The sequence below is a fragment of the Amphibalanus amphitrite genome, unplaced genomic scaffold (assembly GCF_019059575.1).
Source record: "Amphibalanus amphitrite isolate SeventyFive unplaced genomic scaffold, NRLGWU_Aamphi_draft 000440F_arrow, whole genome shotgun sequence".
NCBI classification, from domain to species: Eukaryota; Metazoa; Arthropoda; class Thecostraca; order Balanomorpha; family Balanidae; genus Amphibalanus; species Amphibalanus amphitrite.
In genome coordinates, this window is record NW_024881934.1 from 261,313 (window position 1) to 274,786 (window position 13,474).

Genomic DNA, 13,474 nt, shown 5'->3' on the forward strand with positions numbered 1-13,474 from the left:
CAACGACGGTCATTGAAATTCCATAGCTCTAGCTTTAGCTAGCCATAGCTCTTGTCTCTGCTTGTCTCTGCTTTTCTCTATTTCAAAGTTAGAAATTGACAAGTTCCACATTGTTATTACGGAGCGAGCGAAGCGAGCGTAGTCTTTCCTTAGATTAACGGAAATTTCTGAGTATGAGCGGCCGGCCGGCCGGCCGTGCGGACGCTTTTGCGAGGCTTATATCTCAGCAACCACTTGACCGATTTACATGCGGTAATTTTTGTAGGGTAGCTTCATTCCTTCTATTCATGCATCCGGGACTATTCCCGATGCATGTGGGTGACCCCTTATGCACGTCCCACGTGCAAAACGAAGAGGTGTCAGTTTTGTAATTGTTGCAATATCTCGGTAACTACTTGGCCGATTGCGCTGAAAGTTGGCATGTAGGTAGGCACCCACTAGGCACTGCATATTCATGTGCCAGAGTTGGGGTGCTGCTGCACGTGCGCACGTGCAGGGGTCGTTTCCAGATCTCGAGAACGGCTGGACCGATTGCGCTCAAATTTGGTACACAGTTAGGGACCGGTTAGTAGGGTGCCGTGCACAAGTCAGTTGGGACCCATTTTGCACGTGCGCACGTGCAGGGTGTCGCTCCCAGATCTCGAGAACGGCTGGGCCGATTGTGCTCAAATTTGGCACATCGCTAGAGACCGGTTAGTAGGGTGCCGTGCACAAGTCAGGTGGAGGTACCCCCTCGAAATTTCGCACGTGCAAGGCTCACCCTCTCGCTCGCTCCGTTAAGCCCGTTGTACACGGGCAACTCCCGTCGGCAACTCCCAGCAATCGGTTGCTCGGCGACAGCCTTTTCTGTTGCTCTGGGTTGCTGAAGTGCTGCCAAATGCTGTTCAGGGTTGTTCAAATGCTGCCCAATATGTCGGCAACATCGACGATCGCCGACGGTCGCTGAGCGTGACGTCACGATAATTATAACCAATGGACGAGCTGTTGCTCTCGATCGCCGAGAAGTTGAATATTTTGAACTTTCTGGCTGTTGCTGCGGTGTTGCTGGCCGCTTCTGCTGTACGAGCATGCAGCTATGGAGCAGCAAATAGGTAAAATATTTACAAAATACCGTCCTCTTAGATTTTTCAATGCCGATTACTAGTCAGGATATCTGAAAGGGATTTTGACAGGTTGGATATTGGTCTCAATTCTGATTTATTGGTGGGGATCAGTACCGGAGAAACCGTGGGGGACCGTCCCCCCGGGCCCCATTAATTCCATTTTCTGGGGGGACCTGGGGGCATAATATATAACGAAAGTGGGCCATTTTTACTTATGTTTTAAAGAACCACATGGGCCTGTATTGGTGTTCTAAATCTCATTCCAAATGTCGGAGCCCTATATCAGTGAGTAAATCTCAATAAGTCGGAGTTCACAGCAAGCTAGTGGGCCCATTCTGAAGATTCCAGGACAAATCTTCGTATGGCATTTCTTCGTCGCGCAATTCTTCGTCCGCAAATCTTCGTCGGCGCATTTATTCGTGTCGCATTATTTCACCTCGCATTTCTTCGTAGGCGCAAATATTCGTAGCGCATTTCTGCGCCCATGAAGGAAGCTGTATGACCCCTGAAAGCACCCATTCAATAAAACAATCGCTTTGGACTAATTATCATTTTAGTGATTATCAACCCATGCCACAGATAAACAACATACACAAGCTACTCCAACCTTTCATATTTGTTTTAACTTTTAATACCACGTTTTGGCGTTAAAAAGATAGTGGCATCACTAGCGAACGATGGCACAGGCAAGCTATCATTAATACATATCGTCTATCGATACGTATATAATATGCAGAAAACTTTAATATCCAACGCCACAAACCTCAAACAACATCTGCGTCCGGTTGCCGGTGGGCTCTGGAATGCCGGTTGTCGAGAGTCGCCCAGTTCCTCGGCGTGACGTAATTGTGACGTCAGCAATGTGAAAGCAAATTCATCGGTGTTGCTAGGAGTTGCTCGCATGCTGCCACCGGTTGCCCGGCGATCGGTTGCCCAGAGTCGCCGAGCAACCGATTGCTGAGAGTTGCCGGCGGAAGTTGCCCGTGTACAACGGCCTTTAGTCGCCCCAAAAGGCGTTATACTGGTGCATACTATGCAACTATGCATGCGCTATGCATATTATTACGGAGCGAGCGAAGCAAGCGGAGTCTTTCCTTAGATTAACAGAAATTTCTGAGTATGAGCGGCCGGCCGGCCGGCCGTGCGGACGCTTTTGCGAGGCTTATATCTCAGCAACCACTTGACCGATTTACATGCGGTAATTTTTGTAGGGTAGCTTCATTCCTTCTATTCATGCATCCGGGACTATTCCCGATGCATGTGGGTGACCCCTTATGCACGTCCCACGTGCAAAACGAAGAGGTGTCAGTTTTGTAATTGTTGCAATATCTCGGTAACTACTTGGCCGATTGCGCTGAAAGTTGGCATGTAGGTAGGCACCCACAAGGCACTGCATATCCATGTGCCAGAGTTGGGGTGCTGCTGCACGTGCGCACGTGCAGGGCTCGTTTCCAGATCTCGAGAACTGCTCGACCGATTGCGCTCAACTTTGGTACACGGTTAGGGACCAGTTAGTAGGGTGCCGTGCACAAGTCAGTTGGGACCCATTTTGCACGTGCGCACGTGCAGGGTGCCGCTTCCAGATCTCGAGAACGGCTGGGCCGATTGTGCTCAAATTTGGCACATCGCTAGAGATCGGTTAGTAAGGCGCCGTTCACAAGTCAGTTGGAGGTACAGGGACCCGCAGTTGCTTCTGTACACACTAGTATTTCAGCGTATTCTTTGCCTGTGACACCGCTGGAGGCGAATTAGGAAATGATTGTGTGCTTATTAAAACCACCATCTGAAGGGCTTTAAACTGATGAGCTGCTCTCCTAATTCAGTGAACTTTTTATGGCTATATCAGCAAAACATTGTTTTCAGCGCTTTTTCCTGCCCCATTCCTTCTGAAACCTGGAACCGCTTATTCCATTTACTCCTGCCATCTGACGATGGTCGTGCTGACTACTAGTTCCGGCGCTAGTTACTGCTCCAGTTTTGCACCCGGCACAAACTCAGGCGGCACCGGGCCGTGGCTCGACCATGGGGAGGGTCGGACCGAGCCGACTGCCTGGGGCGCGGTTAGATCGGACGCCCTGCTGGGGAAGGGGACGGGAGTGAGGGGGAGTGGAGGAGGTGGTCACGTGGTCCGTCCAAGCTCGCAGACGACCTGACCTGTCCTGCGCCCAGCCATGTTCCGTGATCCAAAATGGCACGAGAGCTGTGGAATGCCTGGAGGAGACGCTTCGAAAGCGAACTTCAGCAGCACTAATTTACCATATTCTGTGGAGATAAATTAATATTATCTTAATGCAGAAAAATTGTATGCCCAAGCTGTATAAGCTGTATCTTTTTAAAAGTTGTAAACATAAATATTTTAGGGACTTATAGGTTTCTTATACACAGTGAATTGTGTTACAATAAGCCGTTTCGCTGTTATGGTTACTAACTGAAGAGTTATCCTTTTTTCTCACAGGGAATGACAATACAATAACAATACGAATAAAACCAGACGTTTCGCACAAAAAAGTGCCTCCGTCAGTGGCAAGAAATAAGTAATTAGGCATACATGTTTTCTTTCGATAACATCGATGAAGTAGTTATCTTTATTTTTTTTTAAAGATATATCTTCAGCAGTTTTTTTAAGCACATCATGGAAGCTTATAAACATTTATGTATTTTATCGGCAACCCGGCTGGCCAGACCGAGACGGTGCCGCATTTAGTTCTCATCGATGTTAAACCTATACACTCGTTTTTCTCCACTGACGAAGGCACGTTGTTGTCCGAAACGTTTGGTTTTATTCGCATTGTTTTTTATATTGTCATTGTCCGTGAGAAAAACATACTCATATGGACTGGTCTCAGTTCATATAGAAATTGTTGCACATTCATCAACACAGATAAAATGAATATTAGCCCTCACCACACATAGAAGTAGAGGTAAGTAGACCGCGCCCGCTGTTTTACACCAATAAATCGCGGCAAAGCGAAGGATTGCGACGATTCTTTGGTGCCATGGAGTTAATCAATTTTACAACTTCCCGGAAAATTAAATAGCCCTTATCATTTTTGCATCTTGTCTGAGAATTTTAAATCCCTGAACCAAATTACCTTTAACCTGTGATTATTTTTCTCAAGATCATGTCAGGCCAGAATAGCAATTGAAAGTCAGCGCACATCTTCTGTGTGTTTCCATAGTCGTTTCGTGATTAGCAACGTGACAACATGTGAAATATACTATCTAATGTTTGTCTCATTAATTGTTGTGGGTGCCAAGGTCACGTGAAACTCAGGTTAAGGTCATTTACTTGAAATGATCTCGGTTAACTTCCTTAAATTTACACCTTTTTACTGTGGTTTTTGGGAAGTGTTGGTTTGAAATTTAGCACCCATTTTAGCATTTGAAAACTAGGCATACTTAGGTATCAGTTATAGTGCCTATGCAATATGTTGCAAGGCTGTAAGTGCTGGTTAACATTCTATATAGCCGGCAGAACGCCTAATGGGCGATCTGGCGTGACCCATCCTACCCCAAATGCTTTGATACATCATCTTTGATCAAAGCAAGTGCAAATTCGGAGTCAGAAGCAAGCCAAGTCCCAGCAAACTTTACTTGTAGAAATTCTAGCAGGACCCAATTTTCCGTGCTTTTGGGTTATTAACCTGATCTGGGAGGTCAATCAGTGACCTAGGATCTCAGCATTGACCAGGACATAAAAATAATTGGCTTTTTCTCGTCAGCGATGACCAGGACCCTCAAATCATCGGATTTCTCTCGTCACGAGCAGCTCGCTCTTTTTATTTTTCAGCGAAGCTCTGGCTCTTTTTATCAAGGGCCGAATGGCTGAGGGTTTCTACGCCCCTCCGCTACATGTAAGACGCTGAAAAGAAATGCCTAAATAAGTGAGGTTTAAATATCGATTGCTTTTTAAGTGCCTAAGCCCGAAACACTTTAATTTACTTCGATAGCAGTTTTTAAGACCAACGAGCTCGAATAATATAACTTCTTGAACAATGTAAGCACCACATAAAATGAATCGTGAGAGAAGCGGCTCAAGATTAAGGAACTATGAGACTTAATAAAAAACGGCATAGATTAGAGACTGCACCTAACTTGCACTGACCTTTTCGTTGCAGACTGGTAGATTAAATTTTAGGATTTATTTCAGCTGATGCTCAAATGGAGCTATTCATTCGTTCATTCATGCGACCATCTAATTCCATTCATAAAAGAAGCCAGTGACAAAATTGTTCATTTTAGATAAGTGTGAAATACAAACTCAATAAAAGTTTAATGATACGGCAAATTTGACAGCTTTTATAATGAACAGACAAATAACTTTAACGAATCAAGGTTGCGAGCCCCAAATAGGGGAGAGTGAGGTATAGATGAGCCAAGGGGCAAGTTTAGCCACCCCATGTTTCTCAGCTCCTATGGCACTGATTGACTTGAGCTTCCATGTGCCGTTCGCTTACGATGCTGCAGTCTTTCACGTGAGACGGCAACGTTCTCACGCTCAGCACCCGGTAACATGTGGTATCGCCCCTGATAACTAAGACATGTTTTGTCTTTAAAAAGAGATGGTTGTTATCTGCGGTGCATGGTTATTTTCCTTAGCGGGTGTCATTAATCGAAAATGGCCACGGGTGGGGCAAGATGAGCCATTTTCACCTGAGGGAAGATGAGCCGGATAAGCCATTGTTGTCTCCGCTGTCGAAAACCAAACTGAGCTGCGCTTGTTTCTGCTGAATAAAAATGGTAGGATTTTTTTTTGTAAGTGATTTGCAGATTATCTGAAGGATAAAATGATTTCTTCCGTGATAGAAAACTTGACGAGTTATTGGAAGGCTTAAAACAGTCACTTTTTGATGGAGGAAAAAAAAAAAAACTTTGCCATAAGTATGTATGCCATGTAGTAAATAAAAGAGCCCACTCTTCGCCGCGCCCGGGAAAAGAAGAGGTTCGCTTTTTCTTGCGCTTTTTCCATCCATGCTCAACTTTCCCCACGACGTGTCTCAACTTACCCCGCCCATGGGGTAAGATGAGCAACGTGCAAGATGATTTTTGACGTAGCCTTTCAGTACAAAAATAAGCGGTATGAAACATTTCTGGCCACCATTACATGCGCAAATCACCACTCTGTCCGTCCAACCCGTGAACGCAGAAAAATGATCAGTAAGTTAGCCTGTAGCTTACGAAAAACAAAAGCGGCTCAACTTACCTCATTCTTCCCTACGTTACACAATTGAGGGCATTTTTTTAGGCCATCACAGTATTTGTCAACAATTGTTGTTTGGGGGGGGGGCTGGGGAGGGTGGTTACTGGCTCATAAACTGTCCCCCCCCCCAAATAAAAGAAAACGAAACCGATAATTCGCGAAAACAACTATTGAGCTCGAACCAAGGTGACGAATCGATTTATAGGTATGCAGGATGACTAACGATGCCACTTTTTGACTTCTTGTGTCAAATAAATTCCATTATCTGGATAGCACGTCAACATTCTATTTGACATTTTACAACAAACGTATACTATTTGGCGCGACTAGCCTCATAAATGTTCTGAAACTAAAACCGTTTCTTCGCAATTAACTTGGACCACGTCATCCCAGCTCATGCACGACAAAAATAAAATAATGCTTCACGATCACTGGCCTGAATTCGAATGCTTAAAGTTAACTCAAAACCGGTGTGGCTGAGGCACTCTTCGCTACATCTCGTGACGGCCACCATTGCATTGCATTTTTCGGTAAGCTATAAGTAGGAAAGGATTGGTGAGTGGGTTGAAAACAGTCCTCACCCTCCACCCCCCCCCCTCCTTCTTCTGGAAACATAAGTAACCGAAAGATCTGGCGATGGTTTATCCACCTCCTCTGCCGCCGCGCTGCGAGGCCTCGATTCGTTCGGTATGTGGCTTCCTGAGCGGTCCTCCCCGGAGGCAAGGTGAAAGGTCATGGCCTGTATCAGAAATTTATACGTTGCTGAATATGTTTTATAGTTCTTCCAAGGCCTTGGACACCGTTTTATTATATCGGATAAGCATTGCACTTACTTGTCAATCAATACATCTAAAGAAAACTTGATCATAATCTTAAACTGCGGCAATTGTAGTTCTGCTTACGGTTGCCTCTTTATGATACGGGCCACCACCACGTCCACTGCGCTGGAGCTCAGGCGTTCTACCCCTCCCCGCTACGGACCGGCCCTCGAGCTGGGTGTGTTAGTACTGAGCGCAAACTTGTAGTAGTCACGTGACTTTCATTCACGTAGCGGGAACGGAAGCTATAGGCGATACCAAGGACGGGCTCTGGGGAGGCAACCGGCGCGGAAAAATAGCACGATTGTAGTTTTGGAAGAATATCTGTTGCGGTAAGAGGAATTATACAAAACATACGTGCTAGGAGCAAACATGTGTTATTCCTTTATGCTTTGCGCTACATTTCCTTTCTCCAATGGCCAGCACTTAGCAAATAATAGCGCAATTCTAAATTGGTAATATATGTGTACAGTAGCAACTGCGGGTCCCTGTACCCCCTCGAAATTTCGCACGTGCAAGGCCCACCCTCTCGCTCGCTCCGTTAGTCGCCCCAAAAGGCGTTATACTGGTGCATACTATGCATGCTAAGTATGTGTAGTTACAAACATAAAGTAAGCAGTTCTCAATGGTGATGACTAAGTGTAGGTGTGTTCCAGACTGCCGAGTTGACCGCTCACTGTGACTCAGTGTACGTTCCAGACTGCCGAGCTGACCGCTCACTGGGACTAAGTGTACGTTCCAGACTGCCGAGCTGACCGCTCACTGTGACTCAGTGTACGTTCCAGACTGCCGAGCTGACCGCTCACTGTGACTAAGCGTACCTTCGTTCCAGACTGTCGAGCTGACCGCTCACTGTGACCCAGTGTACGTTCCAGACTGCCGAGCTGACCGCTCACTGTGACTAAGTGTACGTTCCAGACTGCCGAGCTGACTGCTCACTGTGACTCAGTGTACGTTCCAGACTGCCGAGCTGACCGCTCACTGTGACTAAGCGTTCCTTCGTTCCAGACTGCCGAGCTGACCGCTCACTGTGACTCAGTGTACGTTCCAGACTGCCGAGCTGACCGCTCACTGTGACTCAGTGTACGTTCCAGACTGCCGAGCTGACCGCTCACTGTGACTCAGTGTACGTTCCAGACTGCCGAGCTGACCGCTCACTGTGACTCAGTGTACGTTCCGGACTGCCGAGCTGACCGCTCACTGTGACTAAGCGTACCTTCGTTCCAGACTGCCGAGCTGACCGCTCACTGTGACTCAGTGTACGTTCCAGACTGCCGAGCTGACCGCTCACTGTGACTAAGTGTACGTTCCAGACTGCCGAGCTGACCGCTCTCTGTGACTCATTGTACGTTCAGACTGCCGAGCTGACCGCTCACTGTGACTCAGTGTACGTTCCAGACTGTCGAGCTGACCGCTCACTGTGACTAAGTGTACGTTCCAGACTGCCGAGGTGACCGCTCACTGTGACTCAGTGTACGTTCCAGACTGCCGAGCTGACCGCTCACTGTGACTCAGTGTACGTTCCGGACTGCCGAGTTGACCGCTCACTGTGACTCAGTGTACGTTCCAGACTGCCGAGCTGACCGCTCTCTGTGACTCATTGTACGTTCAGACTGCCGAGCTGACCGCTCACTGTGACTCAGTGTATGTACGTTCAGACTGCCGAGCTGACCGCTCACTGTGACTCAGTGTACGTTCCGGACTGCCGAGCTGACCGCTCACTGTGACTCAGTGTACGTTCCAGACTGCCGAGCTGACCGCTCTCTGTGACTCAGTGTACGTTCCAGACTGTCGAGCTGACCGCTCACTGTGACTCAGTGTACGTTCAGACTGCCGAGCTGACCGCTCACTGTGACTCAGTGTACGTTCCAGACTGCCGAGCTGACCGCTCTCTGTGACTCAGTGTACGTTCCAGACTGCCGAGCTGACCGCTCTCTGTGCGTTTGTTTCAGTGCTGAAATGTCTGCGGCTCTCGGAGCAGTCGGTCTCGCTCAAACTGCGGAAAGGTGAGTTTGAGTTGGGCCGAATACCACTTCTCACAGCGCGGCGGGGCGATTATCACACACTCTCAAGGGCAATTACCACTCACTAACAGCGACGATTACCACTCACAGTCCGGGCGTTTACCACTCACCTGCGAGAGCGATACCATTCACGGGGGCGATTTCCAATCACAGTGAGGCCAATACCAGCCACTCTAATGGGGCAATTACCACTCGCAGACGGGGGCGATTACCACTCACTCAGTCGGTTGGTTACCACTCGGGCGATTACCAGTCACAGAGTGGGGGGGGGGGGATTAGTGGTAACCACCCACTCACGGGCATGTCGCCGTGTGACGTCATATGTGTGTGTGTGTGTGTGTGCCGGCAGATGACGCGGTCCGGCAGCGGGTCAGCCAGTACCTGCAGTCGCCGCAGACCCTGGAGCAGCTGCGGCCGGCCATCACCCAGCGCGACCTGGCCCACGTCCGAGAGGTGGTGGCCATGAAGGGCTCGTCGCGCCGCGCGCCGGCCGCCGTGCCGCGCGTGCCGCTGGTACACAGCCCGCCCAAGGGGCGCGCCAAGCCGCTGCCGCCGCCGTCCGAGGCGCGCCGCCAGACGGACGGCGCGGCGCACACCAACGGCCACGGCGGCACGGCGCCGGCGCCGGCCGACGGACGGCCGCGCTTCGAGGCGTTCACCATGACCGGCGAGCTGATGCTGAATCTGTCGCGTCTGCCGGCCGACGAGCTGCCGCCGCCGGGCCCGCCGGCTGACGGCGGCGGCTCGGCGCCCACCAGTCCGCCGGCGGCTCCGTCCGGCGGCGGCGGCGGCCTGTTCCGCGGCTCCCGCTCCGAGGACCGGCTCCTGTCTCCGCCGGCGGAGGCGGACTCCGCAGCGGAGCGGGCCGGATCCGTGGACCCACTGCCCGACACCGACACGGCGCGGGGCAACGGGCCGAGTCCGGCACAGCGAATACTCGAACAGGACAACGACCGGGGGGACGAACAGGGCAACGACCGGGGGGACGACCAGGGTAACGACCTGGGGAGCGACCAGGGTAACGACCTGGGTAACGACCAGGGTAACGCACAGAGCAGCGGCCGCAGTGGGACGGCGAGCGGCCGGAGCGGCGAGCGGACAGACGACGCCGGCGGCGGCCGGCCGTGTGGTGAGAGCCGGCTGAACGGGGAGACCACGGAGCAGAGCGGAGCACACGGCCCCGGCCCCGTCCCCGGCAGTCCCGACTCGGACGACGGCTCCGACTCGGAGAGCCAGCGCAGCCTGCCGCCGCCCTGCCCCAGGGCCGTGGACGGGCCGTCGGCCGGCCGGCTCGCCAAGCGGCTCTACATGCTGGAGGGCTTCCGGCGCTCGGACGTCTCCAGGCACCTCGGCAAAAAGTCAGTACCGCCGCCGGCAGGGGTGCGCGCAGGGGCTTTGGAGGGAGGGGGCACATCGACGAGCAGTGAGCCGCAGAGGGGGCCGGGTGTCCGCCACTCCTGATGGACCTGTTGACCTGTCACCTGCCGTCCATCCCGCAGCGTAGCGCAGTGGTCGGGTGGGTGGCTCCGCTCACCGCACGCTATCCGCCGTCCGCCGTCCGCCGTCCGCCGGTGGCTGATTCGATTTCCCGCTGACTCACACTGGGGGAGTGAGTGCGGCCTGCGGACCCCGCCACTGACTCATGGACCCCGGCGGGCAGGGAGCGCCGCCGCGGTGTGTGCCATTACGTCACGGCAGGACTGCCAGGCGCCGGTGTGTCTCCCTCCGTCCGGGGAGGGGAGGGTGTGTCTCCCTCAGTCCGGGGGAGGGGAGGGGAGGGCCGCGGTGTGTCTCCCTCAGTCTGGGGGAGGGCCGCGGCGAGTCTCCCTCAGTCCGGGGGAGGGGAGGGGAGGGCCGCGGTGTGTCTCCCTCAGTCCGGGGGAGGGGAGGGCCGCGGTGTGTCTCCCTCAGTCCGGGGGAGGGCCGCGGTGTGTCTCCCTCAGTCCGGGGGAGGGGAGGGCCGCGGTGTGTCTCCCTCCGTCCAGGGGAGGGGAGGGGAGGGCCGCGGTGTGCCTCCCTCAGTCCGGGGGAGGGGAGGGGAGGGCCGCGGTGTGTCTCCCTCAGTCCGGGGGAGGGGAGGGCCGCGGTGTGTCTCCCTCCGTCCCGTGGAGGGGAGGGGAGGGCCGCGGTGTGCCTCCCTCAGTCCGGGGAGGGAAAGGGAGGACCGCGGTGTGTCTCCCTCAGTCCGGGGGAGGGCCGCGGTGTGTCTCCCTCAGTCCGGGGGAGGGGAGGGCCGCGGTGTGTCTCCCTCCGTCCCGTGGAGGGGAGGGGAGGGCCGCGGTGTGTCTCCCTCAGTCCGGGGGAGGGGAGGGCCGCGGTGTGTCTCCCTCCGTCCAGGGGAGGGGAGGGCCGCGGTGTGTCTCCCTCCGTCCCGTGGAGGGGAGGGGAGGGCCGCGGTGTGCCTCCCTCAGTCCGGGGGAGGGAAAGGGAGGACCGCGGTGTGTCTCCCTCTGTCCGGGGGAGGGCCGCGGTGTGTCTCCCTCAGTCCGGGGGAGGGGAGGGCCGCGGTGTGTCTCCCTCCGTCCAGGGGAGGGGAGGGGAGGGCCGCGGTGTGCCTCCCTCAGTCCGGGGGAGGGGAGGGGAGGGCCGCGGTGTGTCTCCCTCAGTCCGGGGGAGGGGAGGGCCGCGGTGTGTCTCCCTCCGTCCCGTGGAGGGGAGGGGAGGGCCGCGGTGTGCCTCCCTCAGTCCGGGGGAGGGAAAGGGAGGACCGCGGTGTGTCTCCCTCTGTCCGGGGGAGGGCCGCGGTGTGTCTCCCTCAGTCCGGGGGAGGGGAGGGCCGCGGTGTGTCTCCCTCCGTCCAGGGGAGGGGAGGGGAGGGCCGCGGTGTGCCTCCCTCAGTCCGGGGGAGGGGAGGGGAGGGCCGCGGTGTGTCTCCCTCAGTCCGGGGGAGGGGAGGGCCGCGGTGTGTCTCCCTCCGTCCCGTGGAGGGGAGGGGAGGGCCGCGGTGTGTCTCCCTCAGTCCGGGGGAGGGGAGGGCCGCGGTGTGTCTCCCTCCGTCCAGGGGAGGGGAGGGGAGGGCCGCGGTGTCTCCCTCAGTCCGGGGGAGGGGAGGGGAGGGCCGCGGTGTGTCTCCCTCAGTCCGGGGGAGGGCCGCGGCGAGTCTCCCTCCGTCCGACGCCGCCGCACCACTGATTGTATCTCTGAATGTGTGCGTGACAATGCCTACCTCCATGTATCGCTAAACCTACAGACTGAACTCACTGACGCCGTCCTCGTGCTGCGTTCACTTGTTATCACAGGGTTGTAACAGTGTGTGTTCTCCCTCTGTCCTCAGTAACAGTGACGGGTTATAACAGTGTGTGCTCTCCCTTTGTCTTCAGTAACAGTGAGGACTTGTAACAGTGTGTGTTCTCCCTCTGTCCTCAGTAACAGTGTGTTTTCTCCCTCTGTCCTCAGTAACAGTCTGTGTTCTCCCTCTGTCCTCAGTAACAGTGACGGGTTGGAACAGTGTGTGTTCTCCCTCTGTCCTCAGTAACAGTGAGGACTTGTAACAGTGTGTGTTCTCCCTCTGTCCTCAGTAACAGTGACGGGTTGTAACAGTGTGTGTTCTCCCTCTGTCCTCAGTAACAGTGACGGGTTGTAACAGTGTGTGTTCTCCCTCTGTCCTCAGTAACAGTGACGGGTTGTAACAGTGTGTGTTCTCCCTCTGTCCTCAGTAACCGTGACGGGTTGTAACAGTGTGTGCTCTCCCTCTGTCCTCAGTAACAGTGTGTGTTCTCCCTCTGTCCTCAGTAACAGTCTGTGTTCTCCCTCTGTCCTCAGTAACAGTGAAGGGTTGTAACAGTGTGTGTTCTCCCTCTGTCCTCAGTAACAGTGACGGGTTGTAACAGTGTGTGTTCTCCCTCTGTCCTCAGTAACAGTGACGGGTTGTAACAGTGTGTGTTCTCCCTCTGTCCTCAGTAACAGTGACGGGTCGTTACAGTGTGTGTTCTCCCTCTGTCCTCAGTAACAGTGACGGGTTGGAACAGTGTGTGTTCTCCCTCTGTCCTCAGTAACAGTGACGGGTTGGAACAGTGTGTGTTCTCCGTCTGTCCTCAGTAACAGTGGCGGGTTGGAACAGTGTGTGTTCTCCCTCTGTCCTCAGTAACAGTGACGGGTTGTAACAGTGTGTGTTCTCCCTCTGTCCTCAGTAACAGTGAATGGTTGTTTGTAACAGTGTGTGTTCTCCCTCTGTCCTCAGTAACAGTGACGGGTTGTAACAGTGTGTGTTTTCCCTCTGTCCTCAGTAACAGTGTGTGTTCTCCCTCTGTCCTCAGTAACAGTCTGTGTTCTCCCTCTGTCCTCAGTAACAGTGAAGGGTTGTAACAGTGTGTGTTCTCCCTCTGTCCT

At 53.5% G+C, this 13,474-nt stretch overlaps 1 protein-coding gene across 3 annotated transcripts in view; it reads left to right on the forward strand.

Moving 5' to 3' along the window:
• LOC122391491 (PH and SEC7 domain-containing protein-like) overlaps positions 1–13,474 on the forward strand; it is a 60,829-nt gene that overhangs the window by 14,121 nt on the left and 33,234 nt on the right. For all 3 annotated transcript variants that reach the window (XM_043385497.1, XM_043385498.1, XM_043385496.1), the window contains exons 3-4: positions 9,074–9,127; positions 9,495–10,503. In XM_043385497.1, the coding sequence (XP_043241432.1) occupies positions 9,074–9,127; positions 9,495–10,503 (1,063 nt within the window). The remainder of the gene's footprint in view (positions 1–9,073; positions 9,128–9,494; positions 10,504–13,474) is intronic.